Source organism: Hippopotamus amphibius, chromosome 10 (assembly GCF_030028045.1).
Source record: "Hippopotamus amphibius kiboko isolate mHipAmp2 chromosome 10, mHipAmp2.hap2, whole genome shotgun sequence".
Lineage (NCBI taxonomy): Eukaryota > Metazoa > Chordata > Mammalia > Artiodactyla > Hippopotamidae > Hippopotamus > Hippopotamus amphibius.
Genome location: NC_080195.1, coordinates 52696793 through 52721084, shown reverse-complemented (window position 1 = coordinate 52721084; position 24292 = coordinate 52696793). Strand labels below are relative to the sequence as shown.

General features: G+C 38.3%; 1 protein-coding gene across 3 annotated transcripts in view; it reads right to left on the bottom strand.

Moving 5' to 3' along the window:
- Window positions 1-22299, bottom strand: part of TMEM39A (transmembrane protein 39A) — a 31733-nt gene extending 9434 nt beyond the window's left edge. For all 3 annotated transcript variants that reach the window (XM_057696266.1, XM_057696267.1, XM_057696268.1), the window contains exons 1-5: window positions 22020-22299; window positions 20675-20861; window positions 11895-12117; window positions 7109-7192; window positions 2839-2993 (exon numbers count right to left, since the gene is read on the bottom strand). In XM_057696266.1, the coding sequence (XP_057552249.1) occupies window positions 2839-2993; window positions 7109-7192; window positions 11895-12117; window positions 20675-20787 (575 nt within the window). In that variant the 5' untranslated portion in view covers window positions 20788-20861; window positions 22020-22299. The remainder of the gene's footprint in view (window positions 1-2838; window positions 2994-7108; window positions 7193-11894; window positions 12118-20674; window positions 20862-22019) is intronic.
- Window positions 22300-24292: the final 1993 nt, after the last annotated feature.

The following is a 24292-nucleotide window of genomic DNA, read 5'->3' as shown; positions in this document are numbered from 1 at the left end:
GAAGTTTGGGTCCTGACACCATGCAGCTATCACAACTATCCAAGATAACTTAAATACACACTGTACAGGAGAGAGGAATAAACTTCTAACTTTTTAAAGCCCTAGTATTTTGGATCTGTTATAGCAGACTAAATATACTACCTCCTGGGTCATTGTGATGATTTCATGAGGTGATGTTTATAAACACCACCTAGCCCAAAACTTAGCAAGTAATAAGGGCTTAATAAATGATAGCTATCTGTTAACATCTAATGAAGAAGGTTTTAGCCAAATGCATACAAGTTAAAACTATACAAAATAGCTAGTTTGGTTATTTTTAGCCAAATTTAAAAAATTTTAAATTGACTAAAATTTTAAAAATGGAAAACATCAAATGCTGGGGAAAATGTGTAGCAACCAAGACTCTTACAGAATTGGCTGAAAGAATAAAATGGTATCACTTCTTTGGGAAAAAGTCTGGTAGATTCTTATAAAACTAAACATACTCCTACCTTGTGTCCTAGCAGTGCCACTCTTACATATTTCTCCCAAGAGAATGAAAAGGTATCTTTACAAAAAAAGACTTGTATAGGAATGTGAATAACAGTTTCCTTTTAATAGCAGTCAAAAGCTGAAAACAACTCAGGTGTCCAACAATAGGAGAATAAACAAACTATGGTATATTCATACAATGAAATATTACAGATACATGCAACCACACAGACAAAAACAACATGCTGAGTCCAAGACAGCTTGAAAGTGTACATATCGTACAATTCCACTTATATGAAATTCGAGAATTGGCAAACTAATCTATGGTGGGAAAAAAAAAATCAAAACAGTGGTTGCCTCTGGGAGGCAGGGTTTGGGGGTCTAACTGGAAAGGCACATGAAGGAACCTCTGGAGTAATGGTGATGTTCCATGCTGGATGAGGTTTTGAGTTACACAGATATATGCATTTATTAAAACTCAGCAAATGTACACAAGATTTGTGAATTTTATTCTACATGAATTTTATTTGGTGAACAGAGCTATGAAAATATTCCCCAGTGGCAGGAGAGCCATACCTCTCAGGGATAATCTTAGTTTATGTCTATTGTCCCAACTGTATCCCAGTTTAGAAAATAAATTTTTTTCAAGAATTTTTATTGAGATATAACTGACATACAATAAACTGCATATATTTAAAGTGTACAATTTGATATTTTTCTTCTTATTAGTAATGCATGTATTGCAATCCCAATCTCCCAACTCATCTCCCCCAACTTTCTTCCCTTGGTGTCCATGTTTGTTCTCTACATCTGGGTCTCTGTTTCTGCTCTGCAAACCAGTTGATTTGTACCATTTTCCTAGATTCCGCATATATGCAGTTATATACGACATTTGTTTTTCTCTTTCTGACTCACTTCACTCTGTATGAGTTTCTAGGTCCATCCATGTCTCTACACATGACCCAATTTCATTCTTTTTATGGCTGAGTAATATTCCATTCTATATATGTACCATATCTTCTTTATCCATTCCTCTGTTGATGGACATTTAGGTTGCTTCCATGACCTAGCTATTGTAAACAGGGCTGCAATGAACATTGGGGTGCATGCCTTTTTGAATTATGGTGTTCTCTGGGTATATGCCCAGGAGTGGGATTGCTGGGTCATATGGTAGTTCTATTTTTAGTTTTTCAAGGAACCTCCATACTGTTCTCCATAGTGGCTATATCAATGTATATTCATTCCCACCAACACTGCAAGAGGGTTCCCTTTTCTCCACACCCTCTCCAGCATTTATTGTTTGTAGATTTTCTGATGATGCCCATTCTAACTGGTGTGAGGTGATACTTCATTGTAGTTTTGATTTGCATTTCTCTAATAATTAGTCATGTTGAGCAGCTTTTCATGCCTGTTGGCCATCTGTATGTCTTCTTTAGAGAAATGCCTATTTAGGTCTTCTGCCCATTTTTTGATTGGGTTGTTTGTTTTTCTTGATACTGAGCTGCATGAACTGTTTATATATTTTGGAGATTAATCCTCTGTCTGTTGATTCGTTTGCAAATATTTTCTCCCATTCTGAGGGCTGTCTTTTCGTCTTGTTTAGTTTCCTTTGCTGTGCAAAAGCTTTTAAGTTTCATTAGGTCCCACTTGTTTATTTTTGCTTTTATTTCCATTACTCTAGGAGGTGGGTCAAAAAAGATCTTGCTGTGATTTATGTCAAAAAGTGTTCTGCCCGTGTTTTCCTCTAGGAGTTTTATAGTGTCTGGCCTTATATTTAAGTCTTTAACCCATTCTGAGTTCATTTTTGTGTATGGTGTTAGGGAGTGTTTTAATTCATTCTTTTACATGTAGCTGTCCAGTTTTCCCAGCACCATTTTCTCCATTGTATATCCTTGCCTCCTTCGTCATAAATTAGTTGACCACAGTTTATCTTTGGGCTTTCTAACCTGTTCTATTGATCTATATTTCTGTTTTTGTGCCAGTACCATATTGTCTTGATTACTGTAACTTTGTAGGATAGTCTGAAGTCAGGGAGTCTGATTCCTCCAGCTCTGTTTTTTTCCCTCAAGATTGCTTTGGCTATTTGGGGTCTTTTGTGTCTCCATACAAAGTTTAGGATTTTTTGTTCTAGTTTTGTAAAAAAAATGCCATTGGTGATTTGATAGGGATTGCACTGAATCTGTAGATTGCATTGGGTAGTATAGTCATAGAAAAAAATTATATGGTCACTCTAACCATTGATTTTTCCAATTTTCTGAACTCTTGCTTTATATTGAAGAATTTCATTTCCCTCCCTTTTATACCATCATTTGCATGGCCCAAATAATTTAAGACTTACTAATAAAACAATAAAACTGGAGTACTCACGGGTAGCCAAGGAAAAGGAGATTCAGGACTGAATGGCTTCGGAAGAGATTGACGAGTGTCCAACAAAGTACCCATCCACACAAAGTAAGTAGCACCAAGCGAGCTGATATTAGAACCATGTAGTGAATCATCGATGCTGCACCCGCCTTGGTGGCCTGTAAGTTTGGAAGCACCAAAAAAGAAAAGTTTATAAATGACCCTATTCAAAAGCAATGTGACTCAAGTAAGGACTCAGTAGATTTAGCGGAAGATAAACATGAAAAAAAAAAAAAAAAGGAATGAACAAAGAAAAGAAGAAAAACTGCCTATCCCACCTTATCATCCTCATCCTTGAAGATTAAATCTCTCCAGGCACAGTTAGCTGTTTCCTCCTTGTATTTCCAAAGAGCCTCACACAGACCTCCTTTAAGTTGCTATGATATCATCTAATTTATTTACACTGGGGCTTCTCAAAGTATGTTCCATGAACCACACTCATCAGAATCACTGGGACTGCTTACTGAACATACAAATTCCTATCGCCTTTCATCATCAGATATAGGGAACAAAAATCACAAGTCAAGGAACCTGTATTTTAACAAACCAACGAGTAATTTTTATATACTTAAAGATAGTGAGCCACTAATTTATCTGACTTCCGACTAGACTGCAATGGCCTCAACAGCAGCAACAGTGTTTCTATTTTTCTTTGAATCCTCTCCCCAGTCTGTCCGCTGAATTAATGTTTAATTACTGAAAGTTAAAAAAAAAAATCAGATTGTCTTTGACAAATTCCCATAAATGTTTCTTTTGTGACTTTGCAAACATGAAAATAATGCATGATCACTACTTCTAGTTCTTTACATCACAGCTGTTCAAATATTCTTTTTCAATCCCAGATCTTTAAAACTGATTAAATATCATAAGAAAACATACTTGTCTAAACATGAAGCTCTGAAATGTCATTTTCTTTCAAATTGAACTAGAAGGAGAGAATGAATGAAATGCAGAGGAAAACAACAGATTCCTATAACCTCTAAAACAGCAGTGTCAGAACTCAGAAAAACAATTCTCTGGTGTCAATAGCACATGCGGAAAGAGGAGTTTTTCAGGTCCCTCCTATATATCCATCGTTTAGTTCACCCAACATACTACACAGCATATGTAATATGTACACAATATATGCTATTTGTGTAGATAGTTATAAACGCAAAGAAGCAGTTGAATTAAACTACGCCTGAGCCTCAAACTGTGGTGCAGGCTCAAGCTGTTCTCAGCCACAGCAGGGCAAATAGTTGCATATCACTCCCCTGATACACACCTCATGCCAATGTACCTCATGTGTCAAAGTCAAGGGAAGGCATTTAAGCCACTGGAATTACGCCACTGCCTCCATTCTCAAATGTTTAGGATTAGTAATAAAAAAGGCTGCTTTTACCCAGTGTCACCAGAGTAGCAGAGCTTCGATGTATTCATCATTTTTGCCTTATTCTGGAGTCCAAGCTCTTAACCACTGTGCTACCTATATGTGACAGATACTACACCAGGTCCTGGGGACACAGTGGCCACCAAGACAAATAAGACCTCTTTTTGAGGTCTTTATGAGGCTGCCCAACCAAGAAAGACAAGCATGAAACCTAAATATACACAAATAATTATTTTTATACTTGGGCTGAGTGTGGTGAGGAAAAGAGCAGGTTGCTACTGGAGAGTAAATAACAGGAGACCCTAACCTAGGGAAGGCTTCCTGAGGAAGTGTTATTTCAGCTGAGATCTAAAAGATAAGCAAGAATTAGCCACACAGGAGGAGAAAATATTCCTAACACTATGTTAAGTGAGAAGTACAGAATATAAAACCATATATATAGATGGTCCCAAACAGCCAGACAATATACAGAGACAGTCCTAAAAATACATGTATATTTTTTTTCTTGATATGCATATAAAGATTAGAAGGGTATATACGAAAAAGGGATTCTCTCAATAATGAGAAAATATTTTTAAAATAAAAATCGGGAGGTAATTCCCTGGTGGTCCAGTGATTAGGACTCCAAGCTTCCAATGCCAAGGGCCTGGGTTCAATTCCTCGTCAGGGAATTAAGATCCTACAAGCCGCACAGCATGGCCAAATTAATTAATTAAAAAATTTTTTTCTACTATATATTTTAGTGTTTTCAATTTTTTTTTCAATAAAATGTACTACTTTTCTATTTAGAAAAACAATTTTTTAGAAAAAGAGTGGCCTACAGTTGGTGAAAGAATGGTTGAATAACTTTTGGTCTTGTAGACCAGAAGTAGAGAAGCAGAATTGGCCTGGAGGTAAATAAACAGAGTTACGTAGTTGGAGAGGGATTCCTCCGAGAATAGTATTTGGCTTTCTGAATTAATTACCTCCAGCCTCTCCTTAAAAATGATTGGTCTTTCTCAGGGTAGGGATCCTTTCCGTGGTATAAGCAAAAAAGAAGCACACATTTTAATGGAAGGAAGGAAAGATGACTTATGATGGGTCTCATCCATTTAATTTATGTATTTTAGGAAGACAATCACTATACAGCTCTTATTTCAAATATTTGAATAGTAATGTATTCACGTTACTGAAAATAAAAAATGCGTAACAATGTTTGTAGTGAAGTTTCCCTCCTACTGGTCCTGTCTCCCAGTCATCAACTAGACAGGCTATAACTAGTCTGTATGTCCTTCTAGAGATAATTTATTCACACATAAGCAAATATATTGATATTTTGTTCCTTCCACCTGCCTTATTTTAAACACAGTTTTGTCATTTGCTTTTTTCACTATCTTAAAAGTCAGTACATGAAAACATTTTCATCTTTCTCATGGATGCATGTTATCCCATTATGCAGATAATGCCGTAATTTATTTAAACATGCCCTTTCTGACGGATTAAGGTACAGATTTAAGTCTCTGACTAGAAATCTGTTCAAATTGAGCTTAAGCATTTTGTTCTCAGTAAGAATTATAGGATTCTTTAGATAATGGCTAATATACTCTCTAACTAAGGTCATGCAAAAGCTAAAACTATTCTTAAGCCATCAGTAAAAGAAACAATAGAGTCCTTCAAGTTATATATCCCTTGTAGCTCCAAAGGAGAAACTTCAGAGATGAAGGGTTTACACACTAACTGGACATACTAATTTGACATACAGAAGTACCATTTTGAAGTAACTGAAGAGATGAAACAAAATCATTCCCTGCCTGTTTTAACAGATGTAAACACAAAACCCCACTGACTTCCTCTAAAGAAAGAACAGAGTTTCTCACTATATCCAAAAGCAAGCATCTATTTTCATGACCTAAATAAAGACCTTGGGGTAAAAGGTTATAGACAGCCTTTCTCACTGTGAAAAACCGACAATCATTACTACCAATGTTTTAAAGTTAACTTCAAATGCTTTCAGATTATGACTTAATATCTGCAATTATTCTGTACTCAAAAAAATAAGGTTCCTGAAAATCAGAGCTTATAGACAGACTTTCTGTGTATGTTTTAGAAGAAAAGAGTTGACCCTAAGTGATTACACCAATGATTCATTCAAAATTTCACAATGAATTATAAACTCCAAGATTAAAATTATTAGCCACTCTAGCTAAGTTAACTTTTGTTTTTGTAATCATTTATAGGGCACAAGATAAACCTTAAAAAAACACATTTATCTTCCTCTCTGGGGTTTACAAATATAAAAATTATTTTAGCAATGGCCATTTCATAAAAAGATCATATTAACGTCCCAATTCTTTCCTCCACTGCCCACTAAGGTTAGGTGCTAACCTTCAAGACTAGTCCTATGCAAATGTGGATGCTGTTATTTTAAAATTCTAAGTTTTAGTAAACTCAAACAAATGTCTCTTGCTAGCCACTCCACAAATGGTATATAAATAATTTCAAGTGAATGTTACTTGAAACAATGTTTTAGATACAACTGTTTATTTACATACAACTCTTCTTAACAATAGTTACCTAAAATCCATCTTATTTTTACTGTAACTATCAAAATTAGAAAGATTGCACTGGAGAGCTCAGAAGCTAGAATTCATTAAGCTCCTACTGGACAAATGAGATTTCTAACAGTTCAGTTAGAAATCACATTTGAATTTTAAATATACTGTAAGAAAACCTTTTAAAAAGAACTAGCACAATTCATGAAAAAGTAAAGAAATTCATTTATAATTGCATTCAAATTATACTTGGACATTTCACATTTTCAACCTGAACCCATTCTAGTAACTAGCTCTAGCTACAAGTAATAGAATACAGTGAATGAGCTGTTACCTCTGAGATGAGGGCCCATACAAGCCTCCTTGCAAGCATCACCGTGATGAATGCTGCCAGGTGGTAATCAATGAGATGAAAATTCTATAAGAGAAACAAATAACTGTATAAGAAAGAAATACGTGTATCCATTTGGAACTACTACATGAAGAGGTCTGCCCCCTCAAAAGATCTTCCTATATCATCTTACACTTACAGCCTAAAGGAGTTTGAGAGACCCTGAAGAGACTACCTACCTTCCACTTCTTTCATGACAAACTGCTTTAACTTTTCAAATACTATTTTAAACTATCTGGAATGTAATCTTCTCTTTTTTTGAAAGTTTACTGTATTAAAAGGAAAAGATTACAGTTTTGGGTTAACAAGTGATAACCTGCAGAATTATGACAAGAATAATTTATCTAAAATGCCATATTTATAATGAGTGTCAAATTTAAATTCCCAATCTTCAAGAGTTACTGTTGGTCTCTCTTTATGAAAGCTTATATTAATCTAACTGGGCATCTATTAACCTAAACTCCCTACTCATTGATACATTCAGTCTTTCCCCTTAACTTGATTTAGAAATATGTCTTATGTTTGATCTCTTCTTCCTATAAAATGATAGCATTTCCTAGATGCTGTGTATGGTTGCTTTTAGTCCTAAGTCTGTATATATAACTGTGATAATAAACAAAATGAAAAGTCATCAGCAACAAAAAAACTGGGATGTTTTCATTTTGATGGTCAAAAGGTCTCTAAGTTTCCACAGTCCTCCTTGCAGAATTTCTCAACTCATTCAAAAAATATGAACTGGGCACCCACAACGTGCCACGTAGTCTTCTAGATACTGAGGATACAATGCTGAAGAACGGTAGACGAGATTCCTGCTCTCTTGGATCTTACTATTTACTGCAGTGTGAGAGGGAAAGGGGATGGCAGAGATTACTAGCTGTTTCTTCTGCCATCACAAAATTTAACTGGACACTGCCTCCTATCTGACTAAAGGTTCACTTCTCAGCCTCCCTTGCAATAAGTACTTGCAGCTAAGGGATATGAGGGAAAGTCATGTGTGTAACTTCCAAGCCATGTCCTTAAAGGAAAGAGCTGTCTCTTTCTCCTTTCCTCCTTCCTGCCAGCTGCATGTGATGACAGAAGTTGGAGCAGCTACTTTGGACCATGGTGTCTGGAAGAAGCATGCTGGGGGTTACAGAGTAACAGATACAAAGAGTTGCCACACTGGCCTTACAGCACCTACCTAATTTTTATTTAATAGGGAAATAAGTTTCTGTTCTGTTTTAGATACCCTGTTACAGCAGCTAAACCCACATCTTAAATAAATTTTCTTAACGGGGGAAGGCAATGGCAATGAACAAGCTAACAAGCAAAAGTATTTCAAATAGTGATGCTGCTGGTAAGAAATAAAACAATAATAACTGGGAAGGGAAGCGCAGAACCAATTTAAACTGGTGATTAGGGATGGTATGTCAGAGAAGGTGGCATTTGGGTTGACAGCTGAATGACAAAAAAGCACCAGCCATGACAAGGTCTGGGGGCAGAGAGCTCCAGGCAGAGGAAAAAGTAATCACACAGGCTGTAAGGCAGGAAAATATATGCCTGGTATGTCTGAAAATCAGTAAGAAGGCTGGAATGAGGTAATGATCAATAAAAGATTGAGTTTATATATTTTTTTTCCTAAGGGGAAGTCACAGGAGTGTTTTAGGCAAAAGATGCCATGATTCTATTTGTATTTTAAAATTATCAAGCTGATTGCTGCGTGGAAAATATACTGTATTGGGGAAAGATCAGTTAAGAAGCTGCTGCTTTTAATTCCGATGAGAAAACATGATCGACTGAACAGGGTCAGTAGCAATAGTGATGGAGTAGCCAGATTTGGGATACGTTTTACAGGTAAAGCAGTCAGAATATCAAGAGAGTGGCTTACTGCTCCTCAGACCATTTCCTTTTCCCTCTCTCTCTCTGTTTGGATTCTAACAATTATTTATCCCTTCTTAGTTTTGAGACTCTTCCTCATTCATCCTACTCCTCCAAAATAATGCAAGCAAACACACTACACCCCCTAGCTAATGTCTGGGGGTCTTATTTATGTGTCACCAGTCCATCTAAGACATTTTTTATATCAAAAAATTTAAGTACCTAATGTAACTCACTGTTAAGTAAATTTTGTTATATTCTATATCATTGAAAACTAGTCATCTACTTATGATTAACTCTTTATAAACCCAAATATTTGATTAATCAAAGCACCCCACTCCTGAATATTCGGATAACTTACTATACTACTTTTCGCTTTTATGTTTCTTAGGGTTAAGACTCACTCAGTTAACTGCTTAATAGCGAGAATGATACTTTACATATTCAGGCACCCACATTTTTAGGCATCTTTTTGATAATTATTAAGATCTTGAAAAGGAAAAAGAAAAATGTAATATATAAATCTGACAAATTTTTGAGTCAGGCATGCCTAATAGAAGAAAACTTAAAAGAGACAAACCATTAGTGAGATGGAAGTCCCTTGGCGAGCATCCCAGTCAAGCTGCCACCTGCTATGCTTGAATACCTTCAGTGGTGGGAAGTAATTAGGTCTCTAGCAGCCCATTCATCTTTAACAGCTTACTGATGCAGGCCCTCAGATTCACGGGCTAAAATTTTATTTGCTATTCCACATGTTATGTTTAGTTCCACAATTAAATGTTAAGCTTTGTGTGATCAAGGATCACATGTGGCAGATAAGTTAGCCAGTCCACGTGATAACCTCCTTTAAGTGTGCCTTCCTCTACTGTAGAGACTGGAAAGCCAAAAAACTACATTTCCAAACTTTCTTGTAACTAAAGTTACTAGATTCGACTTAATTTCTGCCAACCACAAGGCATCACACATAAACTGAGTGAAGTGGAGAGCGGGGCAGGGCAAAAGGCATCCATTTTTGATGGCATGAGTCAGAGCAAAGGAAGCATAACTGTGCAGTCAGCAGCCATAGCAACAGCTGCCCAGTTGTGACAGGTGCACTGGTTCCTTCGTTTCAAGGCAACATCTGTAAGGGACTTTTACAGGAACTCTTGTCAGAAGTGGCTGACTGGGTAAAGAGCTCTTTGATTAGCTCTTTGATTAGCCTGAAAGGGAGAAGTTTCCATGGGATGTCAAAGTGGAAACAGTATAATGAACGAACCAACAGTACTCATGGAGTAAACACAGAATAAATACAGGAAGTAAAGCATAGCAGATAGGTCTGGATTTGAGTGCTCACTTTGTCACATGTGATTTTAAGCCCGTTTCGTAATTTCTAGGTCTCATATTTCTCACTTATGAAATGGGAGTCACAGAGCAGTACCTACCTGTTTTTACAAAGAATGAGATAATACTTACAAACAACATAGTAAATATTTTAATAAGTATTTACCAATGTCACTGTTAAGATACTGAGGTATTTACTTATAGAACTACATAGCTGGAAGAAGCCTTAAAGATCATCTAATCCAACCTCATTTTACAACACCATGGCCAAAGAAGGATGGATGACGTAGAGTTCCTACACTCAATAAACTCATAATCCAGGTAGGAAAAAAAATTATTTTTAAAGAAAGCACACAATTTGGCACTAAATCATCATAATTCTTAAATAAACTAAAATTTTCTTCATCTGGTATTAAGTAGCGAGATGGTCAATAATGGAAAGAAAATTCTTAATAGTTAATTTTAGGAACAACCAAGTGATACAAATATTCAAAATGAAAATGTTTACTCCCTTCTCATGCTATCTTGAATATTTTGGTCCACGTTTCCTTTCTATGTTCACCAGGCCAGGGAGGTTTTCTAATCATTTATAAGTCTCAGACACACATAATCTACCCAGGACAATAGTCTTTCTCCCAGAGCATATCTCCATTATCCATCCAAATCTGCCATTGCCAACCACTTACCTACCAGGTCACTTGGCTATTCTGAACTGTTATTTTATATACCCATCTGTGGAGAACCTTCTGTGCATCAAGATTACCATAGCACTCCTAAATAACTGGAAAGAGGGCAGAGAAACCTATAATATATTTTGATGTACTTCAGCAGAGATAGCTAGTTCTTGACTCATTTTATTTTTGTAATGGAACTGAATTTTTTCAAGGTAACAATGAACCCAGCTAAGGGACTATATTGTCCAACCTCCCTTACAGCTGGGAGTGAATACATGTGAAAATGATGTGAGCCTGGCCTGTAAGAAATTCTCCTTTATGCTTCCCTATGTTCTTTCCCCTTTCTGGTGAACAGGGACAGACCACAGCCACCTTGAAGCCACGTGTTGGAAGGTAGCAGAGTCTCTATTAGCCTGGGTCCCCTGCCAATGGAAGTGTGCTACTCTTGTCAACCAGGACAACTGCCTCAGACTGTTACTTGTTTGAGGCATTATACAATTTGGGGTTTATTTGTTATAGAAGCTATCATTACCCTAATACAGCCATCAAAGGGGTAAAGTTCTTGGAATATAATCATATTTGCACCTTAAACTTTCAATGAATTTAACATAGTATAGGGAAAGCTAAATATCAAAACCCTTCTGTGATACTGTTATAATAAACTATGTGAATGTTTTCTACATTTTCATTTATATTTTTACTACTTTTGGTTATGGACCAATCTTAAGACATTATATATATTCTGAAAGTAATCTGTGCTTTAATATAAAAACATTTTATTCCAAGAAAAATTAAGAAAAATAATCTCTACACATAAGTTTTCCAGTTAGTTTCTTGGCCAAGTAATATGAAGAACTTAAAGGCCTATTAAGACTTACCAATGAAGTACAAGAGGCAGGATGATTATAAGGATACCACCACACTGTTTTATAGATGTTGATGTACTGAATGAACAGAGCAACCAGCAAGTAGATGAAAAAGAGAAATTCAAAGAGCAGGCTCCCATCCACTGGCAAATCGGGAATTTGGCAATGACGAACAGGACCTGGGGTGATTAAGGCTGTGATAGGTGGGACCGGGAGGCCAACAGCACTACCATTCCTGAAAAGAGAAAACTATGGTTAATTCAAATGGTGATACCTTTCAGTGTCAAAGAGCATTAAAGAGGTCCTGCTTCCTTCATCATCTATACTTTAACTGTTGGCCTTCCTCAAGACTCTATTCTGGGACCTTTTGCTCTTCTCTTTTCCCTCTATACACTCTCTCTCAGTAATGTAATACATGGTCATGGCTTCCATTATCTCCTACATGCTGAAAACTAAAATTGCTCTCCATACAGCTCACTGCTGTGTTTTAGATCCATGTTATCAAGCTGTCTACTGGACTTCTCTATGTTTCTCCTCCTATGGTCCTGGCCCTAGTCCACAATGCACCTAGTTAGCTGCCCAAATCAGAAACCTGGGAGTTGTATTAGGAATTTTCTTCTCTAAATCATATACACTCCACTTTATAAATCTTTTTCCAAACTGTACTCTCCTCTCTAAACCCACTGCCTAAGTACAAGGAGTTACCACTTTTCACCTGCACTACTACAGTAATCTCTCTAAATTCAGCTCTACTTTCACCAAATCCTCCAACTGCCTTCAAAGACCTTTCAAAAGTGAAATTCTGATAGTGTACTCTCTTGCCTAAAACCCTTTAATGGCTCTTCACTGCTAACAGCATAATATCCAAAAATGTTTAGTCTGTCCTATGAGGCCCTCTGCTTAACAGACTAGTCTCATCTCTTATCACTCCTCCACATGCAGCCTATACACTACCCATGCTATTTGCTATCTGTGAATATACATGATACTCCTTGGTATACACCATTCCTTTTACCAGCAATGCCCTCCAAAACCACCTTCCTTAACCCTTCACAGACACATTTACAGACAAACTCTTTCAAGACTTTTAAAATGATCAAACATATCCTCTAAAAGCTGACTTTGACTCAATCAAAACTGATCCATCTCTCCTCTCCATCACCATTATACTTAAACTATGCCTTTATTGCACTTTTCATACTGTTATACAATTTTTTGGTATACATCTTTTTATCTATCAGATCATAACCTTAAGGACAAAGACAGTACTTATTCTAGTTCACTGCAAATATATACCTTTAGGTTGAGAAGACAGCAGACCTATAGTCATGAAAAAGAGGGAGATCTCTTAAAACACAAATTAAAATACAGAGTTGTTTTTTTTTAACTCTTTATTGGAATATAATTGCTTTACACTCTCGTACCAGTTTTTGAGGTACACCAAAGTGAATCAGCTGTATTTATACATATATCCCCATATCCCCTCCCTCCCACGACTCCCTCCCACCCTCCCTGTCCTGGTCCTCTAAAACATCACCCATCATCAAGTTGATCTCCTTTTGTTACACAGCAACTTCCCACTAGCTATCTATTTTACAGTTGGTAGTGTATCTATGTCTATGCTCCTATCTCACTTCATCCCAACTTCCCCTTCACCCCCCACCCCAGCCCCACGTCCTCAAGTTCATTCTCTACATCTGCATCTCCACTCTTGCCCTGTCACTGGGTTCATCAGTACCATTTCCTCAGATTCCATACATATGAGTTAGCATACAGTATTTGTTTTTCTTTCTGGCTTACTTTGCTCTGTACAACAGACTCTAGGTCTATCCACCTCATTACATATAGTTCAATTTCATTCCTTTTTATGGCTGAGTAATATTCCATTGTATATATGTACCACATCTTTATCTACTCATCTGTTGATGGGCATTTAGGTTGCTTCCATGTCCTGGCTATTGTAAATAGTGCTGCAGTGAACATTATGGTACATGTTTCTTTTTGGATTATGGTTTTCTCTGGGTATATGCCCAGGAGTGGGATTACTAGGTCATATGGTAGTTCCATTTTTAGTTTTTTAAGGAACCTCCAAACTGTTTTCCATAGTGGCGGTACCAGGAAATGTAGAGATTTTAATCCCTATCTTCTTGTTCTTTCTTCCAAGCTCTTTTATAGGTTGCAAATAGCTGGGCTATCTAAAATGATAAGATGGAGGACTTCCCTGGTGGTCCAGTGGTTAAGACTCCACACTCCCAATGCAGGGAGCCTGGGTTTGATCCCCGGTCAGGGAACTAGATCCCACATGCTGCAACTAAGAGCCCGCACGCCGCAACTAAGTGCCCACATGCCACAACAAAAGATCCTGCACACCACAACTAAAGATCCCACATGCAGCAATGAAGATTCTGTGTGCCGCAGGTAAGACCTAGCACAGCCAAACAGACAAATAAATAAATAAATAAATAAATAAATAAATATTTAAAAAACAAATAAAATGATAAGATGAGGGTAAGGAATAAAATTCCCCATTGTTTATAAGCCTGTGAATAGTTAGAGATCTAAGGATCTACTATTGATAACAGAACAAGGAAAAGAGGCTTGGTTTGGCCATTTCCAAAGAAGATTCTAGGGAAGGAACAATATTAGCGTTACCATTCTATGCTAAAATTTCCAAATATAGAATTCTAACATTAGTATGTGACATTTACAGTACTTTAGGTGACTCATGGGAATATAAACTCTGCTCATTCTGAATAGTTCAGGATACCATGACAGAAACTCAGGAGAGCTAACAGGGAAGAACAGGGATGGGGGGAGGGTCAGAAAAAATTATAAAAGTTTCTTCCCCTCATTCTCAGAGTACACTCCAGTAGGACAAGCTTACCAAGGAGTAGGCTGTGATCTACAGTAGGTCTCAAAACCTTATCTGCTCAATCATAAAGCAGTCACTAATACACCACTGCCCTCTGACCTGTTCTGGGAGATGGGCCACAGCACCACACAACTCCAGGTGTTATTTATATAGAATAAAACATGAAAGGTGCCCTCTGGAGTTGTTTGAATTGGTAGACTTGAATGGAGAGAGTTAATTCCAGCAGCCATTCTATTCTAGTGAGCATCCCTCACTCAATTTAATCATAAAATAAGGACACAGAAAATTCTGATGAGGAGCCTCTATTCTAGAACAAATAAAATTTCTTATTGCTCTTCAGTCAAAATTACATGCTAAACCATTTGTTATGATTTAAAGGTTAAAAAGGTTTTTATAGACTTTTCCTAAGTAAAGCAGACTAATGTGCTTCTGCCATTAACAAAGTTAATAACACTCTAGGCTTCAAGAAAAATATGCAAAACAAAGTACGAAAGACCAATATTTGTGGAACTACACTTGTGGAACTACAATGACCCAGCAATCCCACTCTTGGGCATACATCCAGAGAAAACCATAATCCAAAAGGACACATGCACCCCAGGGTTCACTGCAGCACTGTCTACAATAGCCAGGACATGGAAGCAACCTAAATGTCCTCTGACAGATGAACGGATAAAGAAGATGTGGTACATATATACAATGGAATATTACTCAGCCATAAAAAAGAATGAAATAGGGGAGGGTGGGGGCACTCGAGGTGGGAGGAGTCAAGAAAGGGAGGGAATACAGGGATATGTATATAAAAACAGATGAGTGAACTTGGTGTACCCCCAAAAAAATAAAAAAATAAAAAAAATGAAATAATGGCATCTGCAGCAACATGGATGGACCCAGAGATTATTATACTAAATGAAGTTAGACAGAGAAAGACAAATATCATTTGATATAGCTTACATGTGGAATCTAAAAAAGGTAAAAATGAACTTATTTACAAAACAGAAATAGAGTCACAAAATGTAGAAAACAAACTTATGGTTACCAGAGGGGAAAGGGTGTGGAGGGATAAATTGGGAGATTGGGATCGACATGTACACACCAGTATACATAATAAAACTGATAACTAATAAGGACCTACTGTGCAACACAGGGAACTCTACTCAATACTCGGTAATGACATATGGGAAAAGGGTGGATATATGTATAACTGATTTACTTTGCTGTACAGCAGAAACTAACACAACACTATAAATCAACTGTCCTCCAATTAAAAAAAAAAAAAAAGGATACACTCAATCCTCCTCCCTCTTATTTGGAAAAGCGCTGCTCTTCTGTACATCCGTTAAATTCCTTCCCTAGTTCCCTTATCACACTTATCATTTCATACAGTATTGAAATATTCTCTCCCCTGCTAGACGATAAGCCACGTGTATTCAGAAATCAAGATGTTAGGGAACTACTGACCAAAACCACCCACCCTGGCCAAGCACAATAACAACTACTCGCATGAGTTGTCTCTTCGCAGGAGATACCAATAAGGAACACAGTGCTGCTGCTGAAAACTAACTGGGAGAATTTCGGAGGCATCAAAAGGAGGAAGGAGATGCCAGTCCATAATACGTCCCACCAACCTCCCAGAAACCCTCATGCTAGAATCCATCTTGGCTGAGAGATGTATGCACCACCAAGAAGACCAAATACGGGCACAAGCAAGATGATGGCCAGAGACAACCTAGAAAGCTGACCCCGTTACCATAAAACCTGAGACTGTGAGCCATGCAGCAGAGCAGTTCTCCTGGGCTCCCTTACCCTGCTGCTCTCTGCCTGGGTGCCCCTTTTGGTTCGTCAGTTAAAAAAAAAAAAAAATCTAAATTTGTGATATCCTACACAAGCTTGGCTATTCTACTTCGAGCCAAAAGACAAAAAGACAAACATCAAATAAAGTGATCCAGAGCATCAGAGGTAAAGAGGAAAGTATTCCTATATGTATGTTCAAAGTTTGAGAGGAGATATGATCAAAGATCTTAAAACCAAAAAAAAAAAAAAAAAAAAAAAAAAAGAAAAGCTAAAATAAACAGACTTGGTCAATACATCTCAGAAAATTAATTATAGAGGTATCATTTAAGAAAAGTTAAAAGTATGGTTCCTCTGAAAGAATATAAAATAGATTCAAGAAAAGCAAAGTGACACACAAGTTTGAGATACAATATGGGAGAGTTCTAGTCCCAGATATCCTACTAACCAGTTGCGGTTTTTGAGAAAGTAACTTTATATCCCTGAGCCTCAGTTTCCTCATCTATAATACAAGAGTTGGAAAAGATTCTCTTTAAAGAACTCTTCTCAATGCTAACATTGAAGATCCTCTTTCAAACCGTGCTGCAGGTCCCCAAGACTACGCCTAAGCTTGATGATTCACTAGGAGGACTCGTAGGACTGCGCCTATAGTCGTGTTCACAGCTACCATTTATTACAGCAAAAGGATACAGATCAAAACCAGCAGATGGAAAAGGTACCAGGCAAAGTTCGGAGGAAACCAGGTGCAAACTTCCAAGGGTTCTTTCTCAGTGGAGTCATACAGGATGCACTTAACTCCTTCAGCAACTAGTTATGACAACGTGTGAAGTGCTGTGCACCAGGGAGATGCATTAGAGACGGAGCAGGTAAGGTTTTTACTGGAGACTAGCCATGTAAACACTCTTAACCTAGCACTACCAAAATTCCAGACTCCCAAAAGGAAAGCAGGTGTTTAGCATAACAATCCTTAGGAAGGACTGCATAATACAAGGCTGGCATGTGGGAACTTGACTGGTAAACAGTTCCCTCCACTGATACAAGTTTCCCGAAATAATGAGGGTGGCTCACTGTGCCTAAATTATTTGTGCAAACAATATGAATTATGGTGACCCCTGCTTTGTCCTTGTATGCAGGAAAACGTTAACACAACAGACCCAAGACTGGCTTTTACGGAGCTAGCAAGCAGCAGACTTAAGGTAAGCAAATGGATAAAGCAAGAAAAATATAAAGAAATAAAAAAGAACTCAAAGGGATAGAGAAAGCAATGATCATTTGGACATGTTCAGGTGATATTAGTAACTAAGCATACGCAAGAACAAAACAAAGAAAAAAATCACAGTCTTTCTCAAATAAGATTCTCCCTCAACTAAAAGCTCTCTAGAAAACTCAGCAGCTCACAGTTCTTTAGAAGGCAATCATCTAAGCACATAGTCCCAAGAACAAAGCCCTGCTCCCTACAGGTGGAAAGCAGGACACTATGAATTTCAATTTTGATTGTCTCACCAAACTACCTCTTTGACATATTAAAGTTTAACTTCAAACAGGTCACAAACACCTAACAGACAGGGGCAAATGCTCTTTTCTTCTGCTGATCTATGTCTTGCAGAATCAAGTATATCATCCAAAATTACATCACACTTAAGCAGTTATCTATTTCTCTCTTCAATACTCTACAGACACTCCAGAAATGAGTTCTCCTCATCCAGACATTGTCTTTCTTTATACACGTCCTCCCTAAAACTATACTCTAGGCCGTCTTAACACTGGTTTTATCCACACTTTTTATACCCTTTCCCCGAGTCTTGTAAAACAACCTAGTCTAATATATATACTACCAACTGTAAAATAGTCAGTGGGAAGTTGTTGTATAACAAAGGGAGTCCAACTCGAGGATGGAAGATGCCTTAGAGGACTGGGGCAGGGAGGGTGGGGGGGACTCGAGGGGGGGGCGTCAAGGAAGGGAGGGAATATGGGGATATGTGTATAAAAACAGTTGATTGAACCTGGTGTACCCCCCCAAAAAAATAAAATAAAATAATAATAAAAAAACAACCTAGTCTAGGTTGCATCTTTCCCATCAAGAAAGAAATATAAAACTGTCTTCTTCCAAAACAACCCCTCTAGGTAAAAATGGCACAAAGTAATCCCTCAATAATAGTTTTAGTGACTTTTCAAAACATGAGCAACTATTATTTTTCACTTTATTCTAATCTGCTGAAGAGTAAGTCCTTCCTTCCACCATGCCAATTAATTGTTCAAAAATATATATGTTTAAGGAGAAAAGCTGATGGAGAATGATAGATCAAGGCAACCATAACTAGAACCTGGAAAGCCAGGATAGAAGAGCTACAGGGAAGACAGGTCACATACTCACAGCTAAACCCCCTTAAGAGCAGAGGTATTTTGTAAATGTTCCTAGTTCTTCCCAGTATTCTATTTGCAGACTTTAAGGACATGCAGAACCACCTGAGAATGCAGTTTTCAGCTCTTTTAAAATAGCAGAACAGTTCATATTCCCTCCCCCAAAAGATATTTTACATGGTATCCTAATATTTAAAACACACAGGAGAAAAAGTTAGTCTCATTAAGAGAGAACTGGGAAACCTGAAGCCTGGACTACTAGGCCTGAATGACTTTTTCTCCCTCTTATGTGCTCCTACAGCAGCCCAAGACACTGAGGAGAGTTCCCATGGGACAGTATGAGCACCTAATAATCTAGGGAAATCCTCAAAGTCAAAGTAAATGAACAAAGAACTGCTGGAGTTAATAAAGAGGTAGAGTTAGAATATTTTAGCTAGCTAGAATCCTAGCTAGGCAGAGCTATGGTTTTCTATTGCAATTTGAAAGTACTGAATCACTAAACTGATAGTCAGTATATATTAGCAAAATTAAGGCATGAACTTCAAATAGGAAACATCCTTCATCTCAATATCTATGTTGGATAGTACCTTTCCTCAAAAGCATTTTCACCTATTCTCATTTTTTTTATTTTAAAAAATAAAATACATGTTATTTGTAGAAATTTTGGAAAATTCAGAGTGAAGTTTTTGAAAGCTACTGCAATTTACTACTTCACTTATTTCCAAGCAGAAAGTATTACTGTTTCTAAAATGAGGAAATCCAAAGAACAGGAGTGTAAAAATATTACTCTAGGATAAATTATAAGTACTCTATATACATATGTAGATATAAAATTTGGATTGAAAATTAGTATAATGAGAATCAGAGACTGGAAAAATCCCTTCAAACTGGAATTTCAGGGAGAGCCCCACTAAAATGACAAGATCAGAACTGATTCTGAAGACTAAGTAGAGCTTGGGGTGGAAGGTCAGAAAGAAAGAAGGGCAGACCAGAAAGAGAGGTGCACAAATAACATCAGGAGGACCTGAAAAGATACGAGTAGTACTGACTGCTAGCTGTGAAAATTAGAATCCAGGCCAGAGAAAACTCTATTCAGGGAGGAAGCAGAAAGAAAAAATTATCTTGACCAAACAATCCAGTAAAAGCCATCTCTTTCTACTGCTACACGACTGAACCTCCTGATGAAATGAGTTATCCTGGATAATTTTAGAAATAATTCATTTTAACTTTTGCAAATTAGGAAAAGAGATAAGTTTCTATTAAGAAAATCAAATTCTTTATTCTCATACAACATGAAACAAATCTTAAGATGTTTAGGCTACAGCTGATAGTTTCTTCAATTTTTCGAACAAAATAATTTTTAAGACCCTTGATACAATACGACAATATTAGAATCTCATGTTAACTGTCAATTTTAATATGCCCTCCCCCAAAAAGAATGTTAGTGAGTAAACTATCACATTCATCTTGAACTGTAACTCACTTCTCCCTTCTTTTAATAGCTAAAAAAAGGTAATGACTAGAATTTGGATTATCAGCCACAAGTATGAAATAGCCTGTTTTCACTTTGGGCATTTTCTGCACACCACAACTTTCTACCTCCAAAGTATTCTGAAGCACTCCGCTTTCAGTCTTTAGAGTCAAGATTTCTACTTCAGGTCAAAAAATAATCTTGATAAGCAAATATATGAAGAGCATAATGACTTCTACATTAGTCTTACTGATCGTAGGCTGTTACAAATTATACATAGTCTTATTTCTTCTTTACCTGTTTCTCAGGCCTGTTCCATTGCCACAGCCCCCACCAACCAAAGTCTGTAAAGAAGGTAAAGCTGAACGGCTTAGCTGCTGCCGACTAGGGCCCCTCCTTCCACCGGGCATGTCCAGGAACCAGTCTGCTTCCAGTGCCACCCGTAGTTGCAACCCAGGTTAATGGCTGTCAGCCTGTTTCAACACTGAACAAAAAGAGACATTTAAATATCAGTTTACTATTTTTAAAGTAGGCAGTGTAACAAAACAACCAGAAATTCTGAGTGAGCAGACCTTGTAAAACCAGACTGTCAGACAAACGCTCCCAATGTCTATTACCTACTTTATTCTAATGAAAAGACTACTCAGCCTAAGTTCTAATCTAAGCTCTGTTCAGCATTAGAGAAGTCACAATTTGTCTTTTGTCAGTTGACTTTTTTTTAATAGGAAAGATATCACAATCAGGTATAAGTTTACAAGAAACACTGAATATAGACATTTCCAATTCAAAGGTAGCATTTCACAGAAAGCCACCTGAAATGCAAGAGAATCAGCACCGTCCAAAATGTTAGGTTTTGTTATCAAGGGATCTAGATTCTGAGATCAGTTGAGTCACTTATCTGCCTTTGAGGCATTTAACCTCTGAGTTTGTTTCCTCATCAGAAAAAAAAGCATTCCTTATTCTACAGAGGTGGTTGTCAGGGCTGACAAAGATGGGTGAAAGTACATCAGAAGGTCTTTTAACGCTTTAAAAGTGTTCAAGTGGTATCTCCATATGTTAGAGTGAAAATACCGGAAAGAGCTCAAGTGGCTGGCCACTCCAGAAAAACTGATGTAATAAAGTCTTTTAGAAATTACTGAAACTGCAGGATTAGAAGACAAGTAATACATAAAGACCCTCATCGAAAAGAAACTGTTTTCATCAATCTATGGCAAAATCATGGCTCCGTCAATATGGATACCAAAAATCTGTTTCCTAAACAATACAACTTAAAAACTGAAGAACGACACCGTGGAAAAACCCTGGTTTTCAAAACGTTACAGCAGATATCTCCTGTTCCCTATTCCAAACAGCTTTCAGCTGCACACTAACAAACGCCAGGTGAGACAAAGCATTCAAACCGTTGGAGGTAGGGGCAGCGGGTCCTTGCTCAATTAACGAGCAAAGAGAAAGAAAAGTGTGGAGCAAAAAACTGAGACGCAATAGGGCGAGAGGATGAGGTGGAGGAAAGTGGCGGCGAGAGACCACAAAGTTCAACAGACTAGCCCCTAAGAGGGGACGACAAAGCGGTCCCCGCCGCGCAACCTGGAAGGCCGAGGCAGGCCCGGGACATCGGACAGCGCGGCATCTCGGTAATACTCACGCATGGAGGAGGCCAGGCCAGTGGGGCGGGATCCCTGGGAGGAGGCGGCGGCTTTGCAGGCTGGACCCCAGGCAAGAGAATTCTCTGCCCAGGTTGAGGCGCTCCAAACCAGTTGCTTGCCCGCGGGCCGTCCCCTCCCGGAGAGTCGAGAAAAGGTGTCCAGGCTTCGGGCTGCCAGACCCAGACACCGAGTCAGTGGCAGCGTCAGAGCCAGAGCTAAAGCTAGAAGCAGAGCCCAGCCCCGTCAGCACTCATCCTCAGCCTCCATTACCGCGGAGCTGAGCAGACGTGGCAGCGCACGGAGATGACGTCAGCTCCGCGACGGGCGGCCGCCCCCAGTGCGAGCGGGCCCCCGGAACTACACAGGAGCCGGGGGAGTGAGCACCCCACCCCCTCCTGCGTGCACCTGCGCAGTGGAGCTCGCCTGCTCCGCCGGGCTCGCGGTTCCGCCTTCCCCGCCAGCAACGTTATTTCCTCCCTGCGTCTCAGTCACCAAGCCCCTACGACGTGTGAATACCGTGCTAGGGGTCCTTCTTGTTATTTCATGGACTCCAAGTTACAACCGCGTTCAAGTTATCAACCCCCTTTTTACAGATGGGGGAGGTTGGGAAACGTACCCCTAAGGTCAAGGCACTGCTCAGTAAAGAAGACCAAGACGCGAAGTCGTGCTTCAGCAGCCAATCGTGTATGTTCAGAAAAGGACCGGAGAGATGCTGGAACTACAAAAGTGAATACCACGAAGAGCTCACAGTCTAGTGGAAGAGACAAGACAGCAGGAAAACAGAGGAATTACAACTTATTACATAAATGTAATGTTAAAAGTATGCCCAAGATCCAGAGATAGCATGCAAGACAGGGTAATAAACTCTGTGGGCTTAGTAATAAGCTCTGTGGGTGGTGGTGTCAATCCCAAGAAAATCTTTCCAGAGGACTTGGGGTTTAAAGGCAAGACTGCAAGAATGAATAGGCAGTTCGTGGGAGAATGACTTTCTAGTAAAGGAAGCGGCAGATAAGAAGGTAAGGTGGAAGAAAAAAAAAAAGTGGACAACATAATGGTGAATTCAGAAACTGTCAATAGTTTGGTGTTAGAAGAGTAAGAGTGTCAAAGGAGCACTTGTGAGATCTCTTGCTCTGCAGATTTTAAGCACTAAGAGAAAGCCCTTTGTATCCCGTATATAATTAGTTAACCTTTATTGAGAGGTTTTTTGTTTGTTTGGTGCCAGACACTAGGCTAGTACATTTACATATTTCATTTAAATCTCATAACGTTTGGATAGTATTCCTATTTTACAGAGAAGAGCTGAAGGTAAGACAAATAACTTGTTGAAACCCAGCTCATATAATTCAGGTGATAAGTGACAGACCCAGAGATTAGAGCCGGAATGACCAATACCAAAACCACTAAAGTTAGTAATATTCACAAGTATTCTTATTGTCCTAAAGTACCACAGAACTTTCAACCATGCAACATGGATCATTACATATTTTCATTGTACTCACCTGTAGGCTTATGGTACGTTGCTTTTCTTTTCCTATTTGCTCTGTTAACTACTGGTTCCTAGCCTTGCTACATTGAAACTCTTTGCCACTTTTTTGTTGGCTCACCAACGTTCATCTTTCATTCGGCAATTATTTATTTAGTGCCTACTGTGTACCAGGCACTGTGTTAGTGATTAAGACAGCTATGCCCCTGCACTCCTGAAGCTTATATTTTAAGAGAAACATTTATTTACTATCACTATCAATAAAATAATTACAGATTATAAATATTATGGAGACAAATGAGGGGGTAAGGTAGAAAATAAGGGTGCTATTTTGAGGGAAATCAGTCTGAGGGAATGCCATTTTAGCGGAAACCTGAATGTTGGGAAGAAACCAGAGATGCAAAGATGAGAGAGGAAAGCAATCCAGCTAGAAAACAAAACTTATGCACAGATCCTAAGGTGAGTTAGAGCTTAGCATGTGTGAGAAACTCAGTGTAAAGCTGTACAGCCAGATCATGGTTAGCATGAAATGAATTTGAAGACACAATGAGCTTGAACATGAAGGGTCTTTTAAACCATCGTGTTTGCATTTCAAATTAGTGGCTGGTATAGGGCCTAGAAATCTGTGGTTTTCTTAAGCCGCAGGAGAATTCTAGCATCCATTCACATATAGCAACCACTGGAAAAAAACATCTTACCTGTTAAGGAAATGAAACAAGTACTGTTTAGATTCTCATGCATAGCTTATTCCTCCTGTATAGAGGGCTCACTTAAATCTCCCAGTCTCTC